At 44.0% G+C, this 15,707-nt stretch overlaps 1 protein-coding gene across 2 annotated transcripts in view; it reads left to right on the top strand.

Annotated features, from left to right (window-relative positions):
• The window catches only part of FRMPD4 (FERM and PDZ domain containing 4), a gene marked incomplete at both ends in the record, with an annotated part of 534,860 nt that overhangs the window by 493,640 nt on the left and 25,513 nt on the right, over positions 1-15,707 (top strand). For both annotated transcript variants that reach the window (XM_081221698.1, XM_081221697.1), the window contains 4 exons: positions 2,615-2,719; positions 5,263-5,370; positions 10,269-10,400; positions 15,232-15,351. In XM_081221698.1, the coding sequence (XP_081077824.1) occupies positions 2,615-2,719; positions 5,263-5,370; positions 10,269-10,400; positions 15,232-15,351 (465 nt within the window). The remainder of the gene's footprint in view (positions 1-2,614; positions 2,720-5,262; positions 5,371-10,268; positions 10,401-15,231; positions 15,352-15,707) is intronic.

The following is a 15,707-nucleotide window of genomic DNA, read 5'->3' as shown; positions in this document are numbered from 1 at the left end:
GCTTGACCAGTTCTGCTCTATGGGACCACTTTAGGGGCAAATAACCCCATGTACTTCCATAGGAACATCACTGCATTCTAAGATTATACATCAAATGAGATGCATAGAAACTACATTCTGTTAAATATACTTTTTATTGAAGCAAGGAATTATGTAACATTTTAGGAAAATAAGGTAAAATATCACATTTAAAAATTCAGATGCATAGAGGAATACACCTCAGTATCTGGCACACTGAACACATGTGAAATACATTATTCCCAAACAATGCTGGGGAAGTGGGGTGTTACTGCATTCAAATATCTAATTAGCAGTGTCTGTTCTGGGTAGCTTTATTACATCCGCTTCACTTGAGCTAAACGCATTGTGCCAACGTAAATATCCCCTGCTTAAAATCATTACGGGAGAATAATGTTTTCCCTTCAGCTAAAAAATGGCATATCAAAAGCAAATGAACTCCCTACAGTATGATTTGTTCATTCATCGTGACTAAGCTTGGCCTGTAATTACGGTACTGAAGAGAACATCCCTGTCCCATGGCTTCAGCTTTGCAGTAGGACTTTTAAAAGTCACGTTGAGCATGTTCAAAGCTATTCTTTTGAGGAGCCGTTCAGAGTTTTTCTGGTTTTTTGTTTCATTTTGTTTTTAAAGGGCAGCCGTTCTCTGAAAACATCTTGCATAAGTGGAAGAATTGAAACTCTGGAGGCCAAAGCATCCATCTATGCCGCCCTTAAGACACAGGGGAACTTTTGAAATAACAGGATTTTCTGAGCATTAAGGCAGAACTCCACCCAGGAATACACATCCACATGTTTTATCATGTGTTTTTCCAACAATGTTTGTTTTATTATAACAACATACACATATCGTAAATCTACCATTTTAACCATTTTTAAGTGTACAGTTCTGTGGCATTAAGTACATTCAGAATCGTATGCAACCATTGCCACTATCAAGTTCCAGGTCATTTTCATCACCCCAAGAGGAAACCCCATACCCATTAAACAGTCACTCCACATTCTCCTCACCACCCTCCCCAGCCCCTGGCAACCACTAATCTGCTTTCTGTCTCTACTCCAAGGAGACAGAATTTTCCTATTCTGGACATTTCATATAAGTGGAATCGAATCATACAATGTGTGGCCTTTTGTGTCTGGTTTCTTTCACTTATCATGATGTTTTCGAGGTTCATCCATGTTGTAGCCTGTATCAGGACTTCATTCCTTTTGTGGCTGAATAGTATTCCATTGTACGGCTAGACCACATTTAACTTATCCATGCCATCATATTGTTTTTAAAAAATGATCTCCAGTATACTTGTATTTGACAAAGATGGGAATCCTTTTATTGTTTTCATTTTACTTGAAATTCAAAGTATGGGGCACCCTAACTGGCTTCTGTGCTTTGAGGTTAATGCAATGCACAGGAGGATGAACCTCTGTGTTGATTCTAGAGTCAATTAGTAGAATTCTTTACACAGCAGCCGCAATCTCTTAGAACTGTATAGTATGAGAAACGTTAGGCTGAACCGTGTGCCATTTCCAATATTTGACCATTTTAATCTATAAAATTGCAGTTGTATGATTCAAGCTAAATATTTACCTCTATATTAGGTTCAATAGAGAATGCAGTTCTTTTTCAAAATAAACAGATGGTGCCTGCAACATGATAGGGAGCGCACCTACCACATGAGTTCCCTTCCCCTCGGGCTTTGTTAAAACTGTGCAATGAGGCTGATTCTCAGATGAAGGCAGTTGACCGGGATCACAGCCTCCAAGCAGGTTTTGTCATTGTCCTTTCCATTTCTGAGGGAGACCAACTGAATCCCTCAGCCCCTCTTTCCAATGAAAGACAGTACAGAGGGCCTATGAGATGAGGCAGAACATGAAGTCGACCTTTTTTTTTTTTCGATATTATTTCTTATTTATTTTATTGAAGTATAGTCGATTTACAAGGTTGGGTTAATTACTGCCGTGCAGCAAAGTGATTCAGTTGACTTTCACTTCTAAGTCGAGGTCTCCTCTCTACCTTTCACTTCTAAGTAAGGTCATAGGATCACAGGTTACCAGTAAGAGGCTGAAACTCAAGTTTGCGCCTCATTGGAGCTTTTGCACGTGTGCGTGTGTGTACCCTTACCTGCTCACGTGCCCATATACCATTAATGTGAATAACAGTAGGATTATCAATCGTTTTAGAACTATCAGTGGCTCTTCTCCACCTTGTTAAAATACATAACTAATGAGCAACTTGTCGGAACCCCAACATGAGATTTGCCTACCACCTCACCTTCCGCATGGTACTCAAAGCTCCGTATTGAAAGCAGGATTTATGCACTTCCACAACTGTCATTTTACAAGGTCCTTGGAAATGTGCTCAGTAGGAACATGGAACATGCTGTCTATCGTTCTGGTCTGGTGGCTAAATCAAACTTATTGCTTGATGAGCATAACAGGGTTTCAGCTGCATCCATAATTTGTATTTAGTCCTTGAATTGGGCATGCACCAAACACTAGCAAAAATGTTAAATATCTGGGAGGAGAAAGATAGGAAACAATTCTTACAAGGTTGGCCTTACATTACCAATAATCAGATCAAATGTTTTCTTATTTTCTAGTCTCCCAAATCAGCATTTATTAGTGCTGCAAAAAAGGCAAGGTTAAAGTCCAATCCAGTCAAAGTGCGATTCTCCGAGGAGGTCATCATCAACGGCCAAGTGTCGGTGAGTTGACAGACACCCGCTGGTGACTCAGAGAGAGGCCTTGAGGTAGGGGCTTTGCACTAAGCAGAGCCAGTCACCCCGCTGGAATGATCAGTTCAGAATTGGTTGTTGGATTTCACAGGGGTGTCAAATCTCAGGATTGTAGATGGCTTGAGAGATCGCCAGGTTGTGCCAGCTGTATTCCTTCTTACAAACCCAGAATACATAGCAGTCCGGTATTTCCTTGAATGCTTCCAGAGTTAGAGACTTCACTACTTTACAAAGGAGTTCATTTGATTTGAGATCACTTGGCATTGCCTCACGTTGAGTAGAATATGCCTCTTTGAAACTTGCACCTATTTCTCCCCATTCTGCCAACTACGCATTCTCCCATATAACAGCCCATTCTATATTTTGAGAAGGGTTTCCCCTGAGGTTTTCCGTATCCAAAATAAAATGTCTCTGTTCTTTCAACTAATCAAAATGGAAAGAAGTTAAAATGATGGGAAAAGTTTCCTATATGCAACCAGGAGTGAAGAAATACTGCCCAGACCTCCATCAATAGGTCTTGATAGGAATCATGATTACTCAGGCACATAATTGATCTTCAAAATGAAGGATGCAAACATTGATAGGATGCTTATTTTCGATTTTTTCCCCAAAAATACAACCTAGTATTTTTAGTTTTTAGCAAGCTCATATTTTTGGACCTTTGAAATGCCACCTTTTGTTGTCGAGGTTTTGTTGTTTAAATAAACTCAAAGGGATAAAAATCTCATCCATGATATACTTGCTAAGGGCCACAGACTCTTCCCTGAGGGCGGTCCTGGATTTGAATTGGAAGACAGAGGCCTGCATATCCTGGGCAAGATGCTCATGGCGGCAGGTGTCTTCTGGCCCAAACTTGCTGACCTGCGTCTGCCCCACTCGGAATCCAGGGGCTTAACTGGCCAATCTGTCAAACTGTTGTGATGTTTGTGGGATGGGGCCTAAGGCTGTGCTGCCCCATGTACATTTTAGCTGCGGCCTTGTCCTCCCGATGGCCATGTCCCACCCCATCCCCTCTGCCCCCTTTCACACCACGGTCTGTTCTGTTCCTCTCGGTGAACCCCCATCACTCTGGATGCAGACTTACCATAATTCTCATTTCAGAACAAGACTGTCCCAGTTTAAGGCTGTTAGTTCCAGTCCCAGAGGAATGACTATGACACAGAGGGTCGTGGGAAACTTACCTCATCTTTTCTCAAGCTTCTGAGCATGAGATTGGGCAATCAGTTTATGCATCTTTAGAGAGAATATGATTCCAGGAGCTGCTGTGGCAGCTTCCCTTTGTCCCTGGATAAAAAGCAGCTGGTGTGTGGGGACAGCTCTGGGGGTCGATCATCTCCTGCAGCCTCCGCAGCCTCGCCACAGGCCTGAGCATGGCAGGGACATTCGATCTGCTGTCTGCCCCTCAGCCTTTGTGACCGGCTTCCTTTCCGGTCTCCTCTTGCTTTTCTGAGTCGTTGTGTGGCCTTCCTTCTGGACTTGGAGCCACTCTAACTCAGCGAATTGGGCAGCAGGAAAGTCGTGTGTGAAGCCCTCAGGAGTAGAGAGGAGGGGAGGGGAGTCAGAGAAAGAAACAGGAAGCGAAAGGCATGAGCCTGTTGCGGACGTGCTCAGGGACTGAAACCGCCTGGACCAACTGTAGGACGTTAGCAAATCTCTGGCCATCTCCTCTCAGTTTCCTCATCTGTAAAACAAGGGACTTAACGCTTTCATGATTGCTGACTTCCCCTGCACTCCTGTGACTTCATGACCAACCACGTGTTCGTGGAACTCACCCAACTTGCCTTCCTGCTCCCCCTTTCATCTCTCCCCGCTTCCAGTTGAAGAGAAAATTCAAAGGAATGTGTGTCTTTTGTTTACTTTTGGTTGCGCTTCAAACATCTCTTTTTGACTTATTTTTAAGTTATCTGTTTGTTACAGGCAGTGTTTTATTCTTTTAACACAATAGCCCTTTCCTCATATATCCCCTTGGAGTTTGAGGAACATCTCTAAATGGGTTAAAAATCATTTCACAAAATTACTTTAAACTTGAAGCTTGTTAATGCTTGTGATTTGCCATCATGACCCCTGCCAACAGGCATCATGTGAAACATCATCATTGCTGGTCCTCTTTCTGTTTAAGACACGCTGCTCTGCTAAAGTCTGGCCTTGTGGTCCCAAACGTTGTGGTCTAATTACAAAGGTATTATTTCTGTCATTGCGTTTTCTAGTGGGAAACCTTGATTTAAATTAAAAAAAAAAACTTATCTGATCGATCTTCTGACGGGAAAAGTTCTTTTAGATGATTCAGCTGAGTTATTAGCTAGAAGAGAAGAATTTTGCTATGAACAGCTGAACTCAGATATCACCAAAGGGATACTTTGGTTGGCCTTAGGGAGTTTGATTTTTTATTCTTTTATGCTGTGATTAGAATAAACTGCAGATATATGCTGCTTCTACAAAGGGCAGAATCCTAATTCAACTGACTTACACCCCCTCCTCTTTTTTTCTTTCTTTCTTTTTTTTTTGTTAAATAGGAAACTGTTAAGGATAATTCACTTCTTTTTATGCCAAACGTCCTGAAAGTCTATCTGGAAAATGGGCAGACCAAATCGTTTCGCTTTGACTGCACCACCTCCATAAAGGTAAGAGGACCCGCTGAACTGTGTACCTGGACACTGCCAGGTACGGTGTGGAAGTCCCACTGTGAGTCTTGTGCGGTGTACCTTCATTCAGAACTATCTGTTTATTTCTGAGATTTTTTTTGGTTGTTTCCAAATAAGGTAGCGTGTAAATACTTAAACACAAACACGAACAAAAAATTTAACAAGGTTCTGCTCTGTGTGTGTGTGTGTGTGTGTGTGTGTGTGTGTGTGTGTGTGTTGCAAAACAATATAATATGCTATCAGTCATGAGATACTAGGGCTAGTCATTTTAATACAGCTGAAAATTAATGAAAATAGTGTGACTGTCACCAAGAAGGCTTGGCACCCTGCCCAAAGCCAGCACGATTTCTCAGCCATGTCAGCCACGGAGATGATTAAGATGTTAGATGTTAATTGAGTATCTGCTACTTTGGTGTCCAGCAAAAAACAAGGGATAGAATAATGTAAAGATAACATTTACTTTCAATTGCTGTAACCAATTTCATGGAAATGGTACATAAAAAGGCAGAAATGAGGTGTACTTTTAGGAGAGGGGTGAAAAGGAAGAGTCACAAAGCAATCCTGTTATTTCAGAGCCACAGGTGAGTTATACCTAATGAGTTCTCACCTGGTATAACAAAGCGTATGGGTTCTTTGCCCCCACGTTTCCTTCCTGGGGGAGAAAAGTGCATATTCTCTATCTTATTGGACAAAGGTGTGTTCAGAAACTGATTTCTCCCAGAAGTTCTATCAGCCTAAAATAGGCTTTCTTCAAATGGCACAATAAAAAGGGTTCTACTGAGGTTAAAAAAAAAAAAAAGGGTACCTAGTGATGATCTGTACAATAATGTATCAAGAGAATATCAACTTTGTATTAAAAAAAAGTCTACCAATAGTCAACCTCTAATTCTCATTTTTTAATAATTAATCAGCATAGACCTTATGAGTGGAATTATTTCCGCCAAGGCCAACTCGCTGTGCATTCTTATTGCCATGATACCACAAGCAGCTTGTTCTGAATTGCTTGAAATAGGTCCTGATTTAGCAGGTAATAGAGCAGACAGTATTAGATTGATGGGGGAGCATTTAAATTATCCTTAAATCATTGCGGATGGAATATTCACTTCCTTGGTACAAGACTGCTAATTTTAAGTGGTGACGACTGAAAAAGCCTTTTCCTTTATTGCTACTCAAAATCAATTTATAGGGAGATGTTACTCCAAGTTTTGACCAGCTAACTTAGTGGTTGGCAAACTTTTCCTGGAAAGGCCTGGAGAGTAAATATTTTAGGCTTTGTGGGCCACTTGCTTTCTGTTGCAACTACTCAACTCAGTTGTTGGCTCATGAAAGCAGCCAGAGGCAGGTGGGTTCAGGAGGTCCTTAAGACCACCCTCAGCTTTAATAATTCACTCGAAGCCCTCACAGAACGCAGCACGTTAGTATCCTCGCAGTTACAGGCAGAGAGCCCCCAGCCATCCTTCCCCCCGGGAGTCATGCCGACAGCGCTTACTTCTCCCAGCACTGATGTGTGCACGGGGTACTGCCAACCAGGGAAGCTCGCCCGAGCCTTGGTGTCCAGAATTTTTATTGGGGGTTGTCCACTTAGACACAGCTGCCCACCTGTGTGGCTGACCTTAGCACCCTGCCCCTCCAGAGGTGAGCTGATACCACATGGTCCAGGGTCACCACCATGAATCCCATCGTTAGCATAGACTATCCAGTGTAGCCCAAGACACACACACACACACACACCCCACTCAGTGAACAAAGACACCTCTATCAGGCAGGATACTCCAAGGGCTTAGAGGTTACCTCCCAAGAGCCAGGGGCAAAGAGGCAAACCTTTCTTCAGGCAAGACTCATCCTTTACTATACAGATAATATGTAAATGAATGGCCTGGGCCAGATTTGAAAGGAAGGGGCCAGGCTCTAGTTTGAAGACCCCTGACCTAACCCCAAAGAGCTACATTGTTTCAACTCCCTCTGATACTGTGGCTTGTTCTGTGATACCAGCTGGTCAGAAAAGCTCCTTGCCATTGGAGCCCTTACCCGTCTGAAGATATAAGTAAAGACTTGAATGCATTTCTTAGCAGAAATAAATCTAAATTTAAAAGAGAGCCCTGTTGTTAATTCCCTCTGGCCTCTTGATTATAGGAACCCACCCCAGACTAAGTTTGATTTCCCTGAGGATGGCAGCTGACAATGACAAGATGGGGAGCAATGCCAAGAGTTCACATCAAATTAAAGCTGTCTTAGCTTGTGCCTAACAGCCTCATTATCACCATAGATGCAGACTGGCAGGCGTAAACTGGAAATAGTATACGTATGAAAGGGATATGATGCTGTTTAATAAAACTTGCCAAAATTCTTGCTTACGGAGTCACAATAGGAAAACACTATTGCTAGCACATGTCCTCCCTGGTGATTCAGGAGAATGTTTTATAAAATATGTGTTGCCACACAGAGGCTGGTTTTCTTTTCTCTTTTCTGGGTCTTGAGCAAAAATTATGAAACAGAATCTTTTTAAGAAATTCAGTATAGTCACAGAATTTCTGTTGAATGATTTTTTTGGTGGTGGGTAGGTATGGGGATCTTTGTTTTAAAGGAGCCAGAAGAAATTGAAAATGGTCCACGGGGAAGAATCAAAACCCCAGAAAGAGCAATTTAAAAAAAACTTCTATGTATGGCTGGGTTTCTCTCCCTTGACATTGTCGATCCTTTGGACCAGAAAATTCCTTGATGCCAGTAGCATCCCCAGCCCCGTTGTGACAACCAAAAATGTCTCCAGAAATTGTCAAATGTTGCTCTGTGGGACTTTAGCATCTGAGTATTAATTATCTTTGAAGAGAGATCACTTACTAGTTTTCAAGTACATGAAAAAAGTAATGGTTGAGGACATTTGTTTACATTGCAGTCCCCTTGTGCTTGTGTATAGAACACCTTTCTGATCATAAATGTTGAATCCTGTGACGGATCGCTGACAAAGCTTGCTCATTCTACCTTCCCCGGAGACTTAAACTAAAAGCTAATATATGTATATCATCCTTGCCGACAAAAATAATCAATAAACAATCAATAACAAGAATAGAAAAGAGTTTTATTTCAGCTAAACTGAGGACTGTAGCCTGGAAGCCAGCTTCCCAGATTACTCTGAGAAACTGCTCCAGAAAAGCATGGTTTTCAAGCACAGTTTTATATCTTTTCAGAAAAAAAGAACATTAAGTCAGGAATACATTTCTTCAGGATTTCAAAAAAAACTAGACCAGCATGTACACAGCGAGTCAGTATGACCTTGGCACCTGGGAAGGGAGTCTTATCATCGAAACAGGACCAGCATTGGTATCCCAGGAAGGGAGCCATTTAATCTTTATTTTTAACGTGGACATTCTTGACTTCTGGTCAGTGTGCCCTTTTCTTTAATAATTAAGGCAGGGCTTCCTTGGTGGCGCAGTAGTTGAGAATCTGCCTGCCAGTGCAGGGGACACGGGTTCGAGCCCTGGTCTGGGAAGATCCCACATGCGGCGGAGCAACTGGGCCCGTGAGCCACAACTACTGAGCCTGCGCATCTGGAGCTTGTGCTCCGCAACAAAAGAGAGGCCACGCCAGTAAGAGGCCCGCGCACCACGATGAAGAGTGGCCCCCGCTCGCCGCAACTAGAGAAAGCCCTGGCACAGAAATGAAGACCCAACACAGCCAAAAATAAATAAATAAATAAATTTAAAAAATAATAATAATAATAAAATAATTAAGGCAGATGTACAATGTTTGATAGGCCACAAACGGACTGTTCAAATTAGCATAAAATTCAAGTTAACTTGGGGCTTCCCTGTTGGTGCAGTGGGTAAGACTCCGGGCTCCCAATGCAGGGGGCCCGGGTTCCATCCCTGGTCGGGGAACTAGATCCTGCATGCATGCCACAGCTGTGAGCCTGTATGCCACAACTAAGACCTGGTGCAGCCAAAAAAGAAAAAAATTCAAGTTAACTCATGCGTAAGCCAGAATGACTTCCCCGTACCTCGTTATGTGAAAATTTCTTTTATCAATATGGTGCCCTAACTGTGTGCCAAGCAGTGCTGTAATAAATGCTGTCTGTGTCTGAACTCATTTAGTCCTGGTGTCTATTCCGAGGCAGGTATTATTATTACCCCCGGTTGACAGGGACACTAAGGTGCCTAGAAGGTAAGTAACTTGCCTTAAGCTGCCAGCTAATACAAAGTGGAGTCAGGGCGGAAGCCAGACTCTCTGCAGAGCCCACGTTCCTCACCACTACCACGTGCTCTTACAGAGGGGTAGGCTAGGGGGCGGCAAACTTTTTCTGTAAAGGGCCAGATAGCAAATATAATAATTTAGGCATCACAGGCCACACAGCCTCCATTGCCACCAAGTTCAGGTCTGCCCATGCAGCGCACGAAAGCGGCCAATACATAAACAGATGAGCAAGACTGGGTTCCAATAAAACTTATTTTACAAAAACAGGTGGTGGACTGGATTTGGCATGCAGGCATGTAGACCACTTTCAGAGGTGGTTTAATTGCCACCCCATTTAGAAGGAGGGGAACTGAGCCGACTACACTCTGCACAATCTGTTGCCAAGCTCTATAAAGTGATTCGGTTACATATATATTCAGACTCTTTTCCCCTATAGGTTATTACAAAATATCGAGTATAGTTCCCTGTGCCATACAGTAGGTCCTTGTTGGTTATTTTATACGTAGTGGTGTGTGTATGTTCATCCCAAACTCTTAATTTATCCCTCCCCTCTTTCCCTTTTGATAACCATAAGTTTGTTTTCTATGTCTGTGGGTCCATTTCTGTTTTGTATATAAGTTCATTTATATGTGGAATCTACAAAAGGGCTGCCTTGATTCTGATCGCATCTTGTCTGTTTCCTCTGTAAGGACGTCATCCTAACCCTTCAAGAGAAACTGTCCATCAAAGGCATCGAACACTTCTCACTCATGCTGGAGCAGAGGATGGAAGGGGCCGGAACAAAGCTGCTCCTGCTTCATGAACAGGAGACCCTAACTCAGGTGTGTGAATTATGCCCCCAGTGCCCGTCCTGCCCCTGAGAGCAGAGGCTGCCCTGCCCAGAGCTCCCCTGTCCTTGAATCCTTTAAATACCTTCCCCACAGCCCTGGGCAGCCCCACTATAGGGAGCACTGGCATTCATAATGGATTTTACACCTCAAGGTGATGTTTCCCTTTTGTCAATTTTTCATAGACTGTCAGTTGATCTCACAAACAGAATTGTCAAAGACTCAGCAGTGACTCACTGGGGATATGGCTCTGCAGAATTGTATTTTATGTTATGGTAATGACTTGTTCACCTGTTTTGATCATTGATCTCTAGAAACTATTAAAAAGAAATGCTTTCTGCGATTATTTAAATTAAGCCAAAATCATATTTCGTTCTTTTAAGTTCCGGGTACCTACCTCAGACTGTTTTTGTAAGCCTGAAATGCCTGCTCCATCGTGCCCACTGTAAATATGTGACCCACCAATGTGTCCCAGCTCCTGGTCACCAAGATGCCACCCCCATCTGTTCTCTGCGGAGACAGGCGAGTTGCTTGGCTGCTGAATTCAGCACAGCACCCTGACTTTCCTTGTGATTCCACACAAGCAGTGTCTTTGTTGGGTGTATAAGGGATTTCAACAAATTCCTCTTATGTAGGAGAGTTCACTGAAGAGGGGACGTTATGGAGGGGGGCGTGAGGGGACACCAGGAGGAGAGGCAGAGAGTCAAGTCACCCCCAGACGGATGGAGTAGCAGAAAGTGTCATCACGCTCGATTGCCTTTCGGTTGTCGCTCAATTAAAAGCTACATGTCAGGTCCCGCAGATATCCCTGACTCTCTCAATTTAGTAAAACTCGATGCAATGAATTCGTTACAAAGCTATCATTTGTGTTCATTTATATTCCTCTCTCTAAACTTGACCTTTTATTTTTATCACGTTTAAATCTACCTATTGATATTTTAAATCACATCTAATTGTTTATTATTTTAACCTGTGCCAAAACACGCTTGGAAACAGACGAGTTGTTTATTCTTTGTTATAGGGGAACAAACCCCTGATACACAGAATCCCACACGTGAAAGGTCAGTGTTTGGCTCTGAGTTCCTCCAGAAGCCAACCTTGAGACAAGGATTTGGATGTCAGTGGTTTATTTGGGAGGTGACATTGGGCAATACTGGGAGAGGAATGGGAGGGGAAATGGGGAAACGGGGACGCCAACAAAGAGTGTGTAATCAAGCCAGTTTCCACTGTGGGCACCTGGAGCGCAATCCTGCTGGGGACACAGGGAACCAGCAGAGAACGTGCCTCAGAGGTATCCCACCCGAGGGCGAGGGGGCTGGGGCTTTGTACGCTAACATCCTGTCCATAGTTGGGGGTGGGCTTCTCCTAAGGACAACTGCTCGCTGGCTGTGCTGGTTTGCCCTGTGCTGGCAGATGGTCACAGGCGTTTGCAGTAAATAGCCTTCAGCTTGGAGCAGTAAATGCCAAGGGGATGTGGGCAGACAGCCAGTTACTATGAGTCTAATGAAACCACCCACAACTTTTTGATATTTCTATTTCTACTTTCCCCCTGAACTTCTACCTACCACCCAGCCTTTATGGGAAAGCTTCATACTGATTTAGCTGGACAGAGGTTCTTTCAAAGTCTCTTCTGATGCTAGGTAACCATAACTTCTCATTCCGGATTGATTTCCAACTTTTAGACTTCTTTTAAAACATTAGAAGAGGAGTTTCTCCCGGCTTTCTCTTCCATCAGGACTTTTGGCGCTGGCCACCCTCCTACTCCGCGGGCAGCAAGGTCAAAACTCCTTTTCCCTAAGGGCCAAGAATAAACCCCAGGTCTTTTTGCTTTACCTCCTCCAGTATCTCCCAATCAGAGCTTAATTTACTCTCCCCTACTGGCCTTTTTAATTAGTGTGCTGGTGAAGCCCACCTGCAATACTTTTCCCAGGAGACCCTGGCTACAGGCTCCTGCTGCAAAGCCTGCCGGGAGTTGTAGTCCCTCGGGTCCAGGCCACGCGTGGGAATGCGTGGGGCTGGATGAGGCGGGGGGATGGGGGGCCTGGTGTGCTAGGACTCATACAGGGCCAAAAATAAATGTAATGATGCCTTCAAAAAAAAAAAAAAACATTAGAGGGATTCCCTGGCAGTCCAGTGGTTAGGACTCAGCGCTTTCACTGCAGTGGCCCGGCTTCAATCCCTGGTCAGGAAACCGGGGCGGCTCGGCCAAAAAAAACCCCAAAAAACAAAACAAAACAAAAAACTTAGAAGGAAACAAAAAGCCTCTAACAATGCTTCTTCCCTTATCTTTCTAGAAGAGGCTTTGTTTTGTCTTTAATCAGAACTAAAAGCAAAGTGCTAAAACTCAAGTATTATCTCTAGAAAACTGATTTGTTTAAATATCCTGAAACAAACCAGCTATATGCCTTTGAATTCAATACATATGAAAACTTTTACCTATGAAATATTTATAGGCATGATAGAATTGGGGAGTAAGTATAAGGAATTTGTCCAATAACAAAAATTATTTTAAAACATTTAACGGTGATGAAAACTCCCAAGGAACTTTTAAGCGACTCTACCTGAATTTCTGGCAGTTTGACACTAAACTTCTGTCTAGAAAGTAACATTGTCATTACATACTACTTAAAGTTTCCAAGAAATTGTTTTTTTGCTTGTTTTAGAGACTTATTCTCATGGACTGCCATTTCTAATGAGTCTAAAGCATGTTTTTGCATTACATTCACTTATTTCCCAAAACTAGTGTAACCTACTAATGATAAAAATAAACTCAAGGAGGCTTACGGAAAATTCAGGACAGATTCTAACGTGTAATTAAAGGAGCCGGAGATAAGATGATCTCTGACTTTCTGACATCAGACAGGACCTTCTGACAAAACACCGTTATGTCACTGTGACACTCAACAGCAGCCCTGCCAGCACCCCAGGTCTCTTAGGGTCCCACGCATCCTTCTTCCTGGTTTGCTTTACCGTCAGCCAGTGATGAGCAGCCTGGATCCCCTGGGCTCCTGACTTCACTCAGCTTTGCAATCCTGCCCACAGACAGAAAGCTGGTTCAGTGTTACTGCTTCTCAGGATGCCCAGTATACCTTTAGACGTGGGATGTGTTTTCCCCTTGGAATTCTTCTATATAACAAAGTTAGCAATGTAAACTCTCAGAATGTGTGTGTGTGCACGTGCACTCGGATAACTCAGTAAAGCTATTACTATTTTATTTTGATTTTTTTTTTTTTTTGACTGCACTGCATGGCTTGTGGGATCTCAGCTCCCTGACCAGGGATTGAACCCGGGCCCCAGCAGTGAGAGCCCAGGATCCTAACCACGAGGCCACCAGGCAACTCCCTATTTTGAACTTTTATTTTATTTTATTTTATTTATTTATTTATTTTGCGTTACACGGGCCTCTCACTGTTGTGGCCTCTCCCGTTGCGGAGCACAGGCTCCGGACGCGCAGGCTCAGCGGCCATGGCTCACGGGCCCAGCCGCTCCGCGGCATGTGGGATCCTCCCAGACCGGGGCACGAACCCGCGTCCCCTGCATCGGCAGGCGGACTCTCAACCACTGCGCCACCAGGGAGGCCCTGAACTTTTAAATTACAGTTCACAAACATTTTTATTTTGCCAGGTTTGTCCCCTGCATAAAAGTCGTTACAAGTACATGAAACTGCATGCAAGTGCATTAAAAAGTACATCCAAGTGCACAAAACTACAAGTAGAACAACCGTGTGGGTTCCTGCTGCATGGTTTTAGTTTCATCGCACTGACCTCTTTAAGGGAAATTGAAGAGCTTTTACCTTCTTTCTTTTTAAATCTTTTTTTGTTTGTTATTTTTTTACTTTTCTTTTACCTTCTTTCTTGAAGTCCAGTGTCTTTCATTCATTCAGCTGTGTATGAAGCACCTACCGTTCATTGATTGATTCCCTTTTGTTGCAAAAAGAATTAAGAAACTAAGACCTAGTAGTTGGCACATACCATGCTGGGGAAAAGGAAAGCAACTCAAAATGATCCATGGTCCTTAACCCTGAAGGACCCGTGGTGTATTCTAAGCCCCTTTGAACAATTTGGACAAATCATGATAGCAGAAGTTTGGGTAGTTTGGAAACCTGTGGACTCCGAATTTAGTGAACGGGCCAAAACCTCTGTCCTCCAGCTTTCCAGCTGGATGTCATCCAAGTTGCCACTGTCATGCTTTCATTGCTACCGTCCCTCTGGAGTCTAATTGAGGAAAAAACCCACAGCAGTGTTACACAGTAATAAATTGTAGTGGCCAGTCTCTGTGCTCCTACCCCCGGGTCCCCTTCTGCGCCGCCTACCCCCAGCCTCGCTTGAGTGTGTGACTGTCACAACAGCCAGCATCTGCAGATCTTCTTCAGAGGACTGCCTTCAGACTGCTGGCGCCCATCCTGTCCATACCTGGAAATTCACATCCCCCTGGGACAGCCCGAAACCAATGACTTACCTGTGATCCCAGAGGCTCCATGCTGTAAGTTTCCCACCAGAGTCTCCCTCAGGACAGCCTGTAGCCACCCCTGCTGGGCTGACCTGAGCAGGTTCCTCTCCTGTCTGACCTGCTTCCCCCGCTCCCTCACTGACCTCTCCTGGGAGCAGTTCCTTATTGAAGTCCCTCATTTCAGGGACTGCTTTGGGGGAACGTGACCTAGGTCACAGGTACGTGCGGTGTTCAGGGAATGAGTATGTATGACAAATACTAAAAGCACCTCACCCGCTTCCTTCCTCAGTGTCCAAAGGAAGCTGCCTTTGCTTCTGCTCCTCAGCCCTTTCTGCCGGCACTGAAGGATTCTTTTGTCATTGGTCTGCTCTTCTAGGTGACCCAGAGGCCCAGCTCGCATAAGATGAGATGTCTTTTCCGAATTAGCTTCGTCCCAAAGGATCCAATTGACCTTTTAAGGCGAGATCCAGTTGCTTTCGAGTATCTGTATGTTCAGGTACGTGAGAGCCAGGGCATGTTTCATATTAACATTGTGGCATGGATTAACTGTGGGGTTTTCCCCCCTGAATTCTTTCGTTTGGGATCTTCTCTCTCTTCGTCCCTCACCCCAAGCTCAATGTATTATGAAAGGATTCCATGGTGCTTTTTTCTTTTTTTTTTTTTTTTTTTTTTTTGCGTTACGCGGGCCTCTCACTGTTGTGGCCTCTCCTGTTGCGGAGCGCAGGCTCTGGACGTGCAGGCTCAGCGGCCATGGCTCACGGGCCCAGCCACTCCGCGGCATGTGGGATCCTCCCGGACCGGGGCACGAACCCGTGTCCCCTGCATCGGCAGGCGGACTCCCAACCACTGCGC

Source organism: Mesoplodon bidens, assembly GCF_964165515.1.
Source record: "Mesoplodon bidens genome assembly, chromosome: X".
In the NCBI taxonomy this organism is placed as follows: Eukaryota; Metazoa; Chordata; class Mammalia; order Artiodactyla; family Ziphiidae; genus Mesoplodon; species Mesoplodon bidens.
This window is presented reverse-complemented; position numbering and strand designations above follow the sequence as displayed.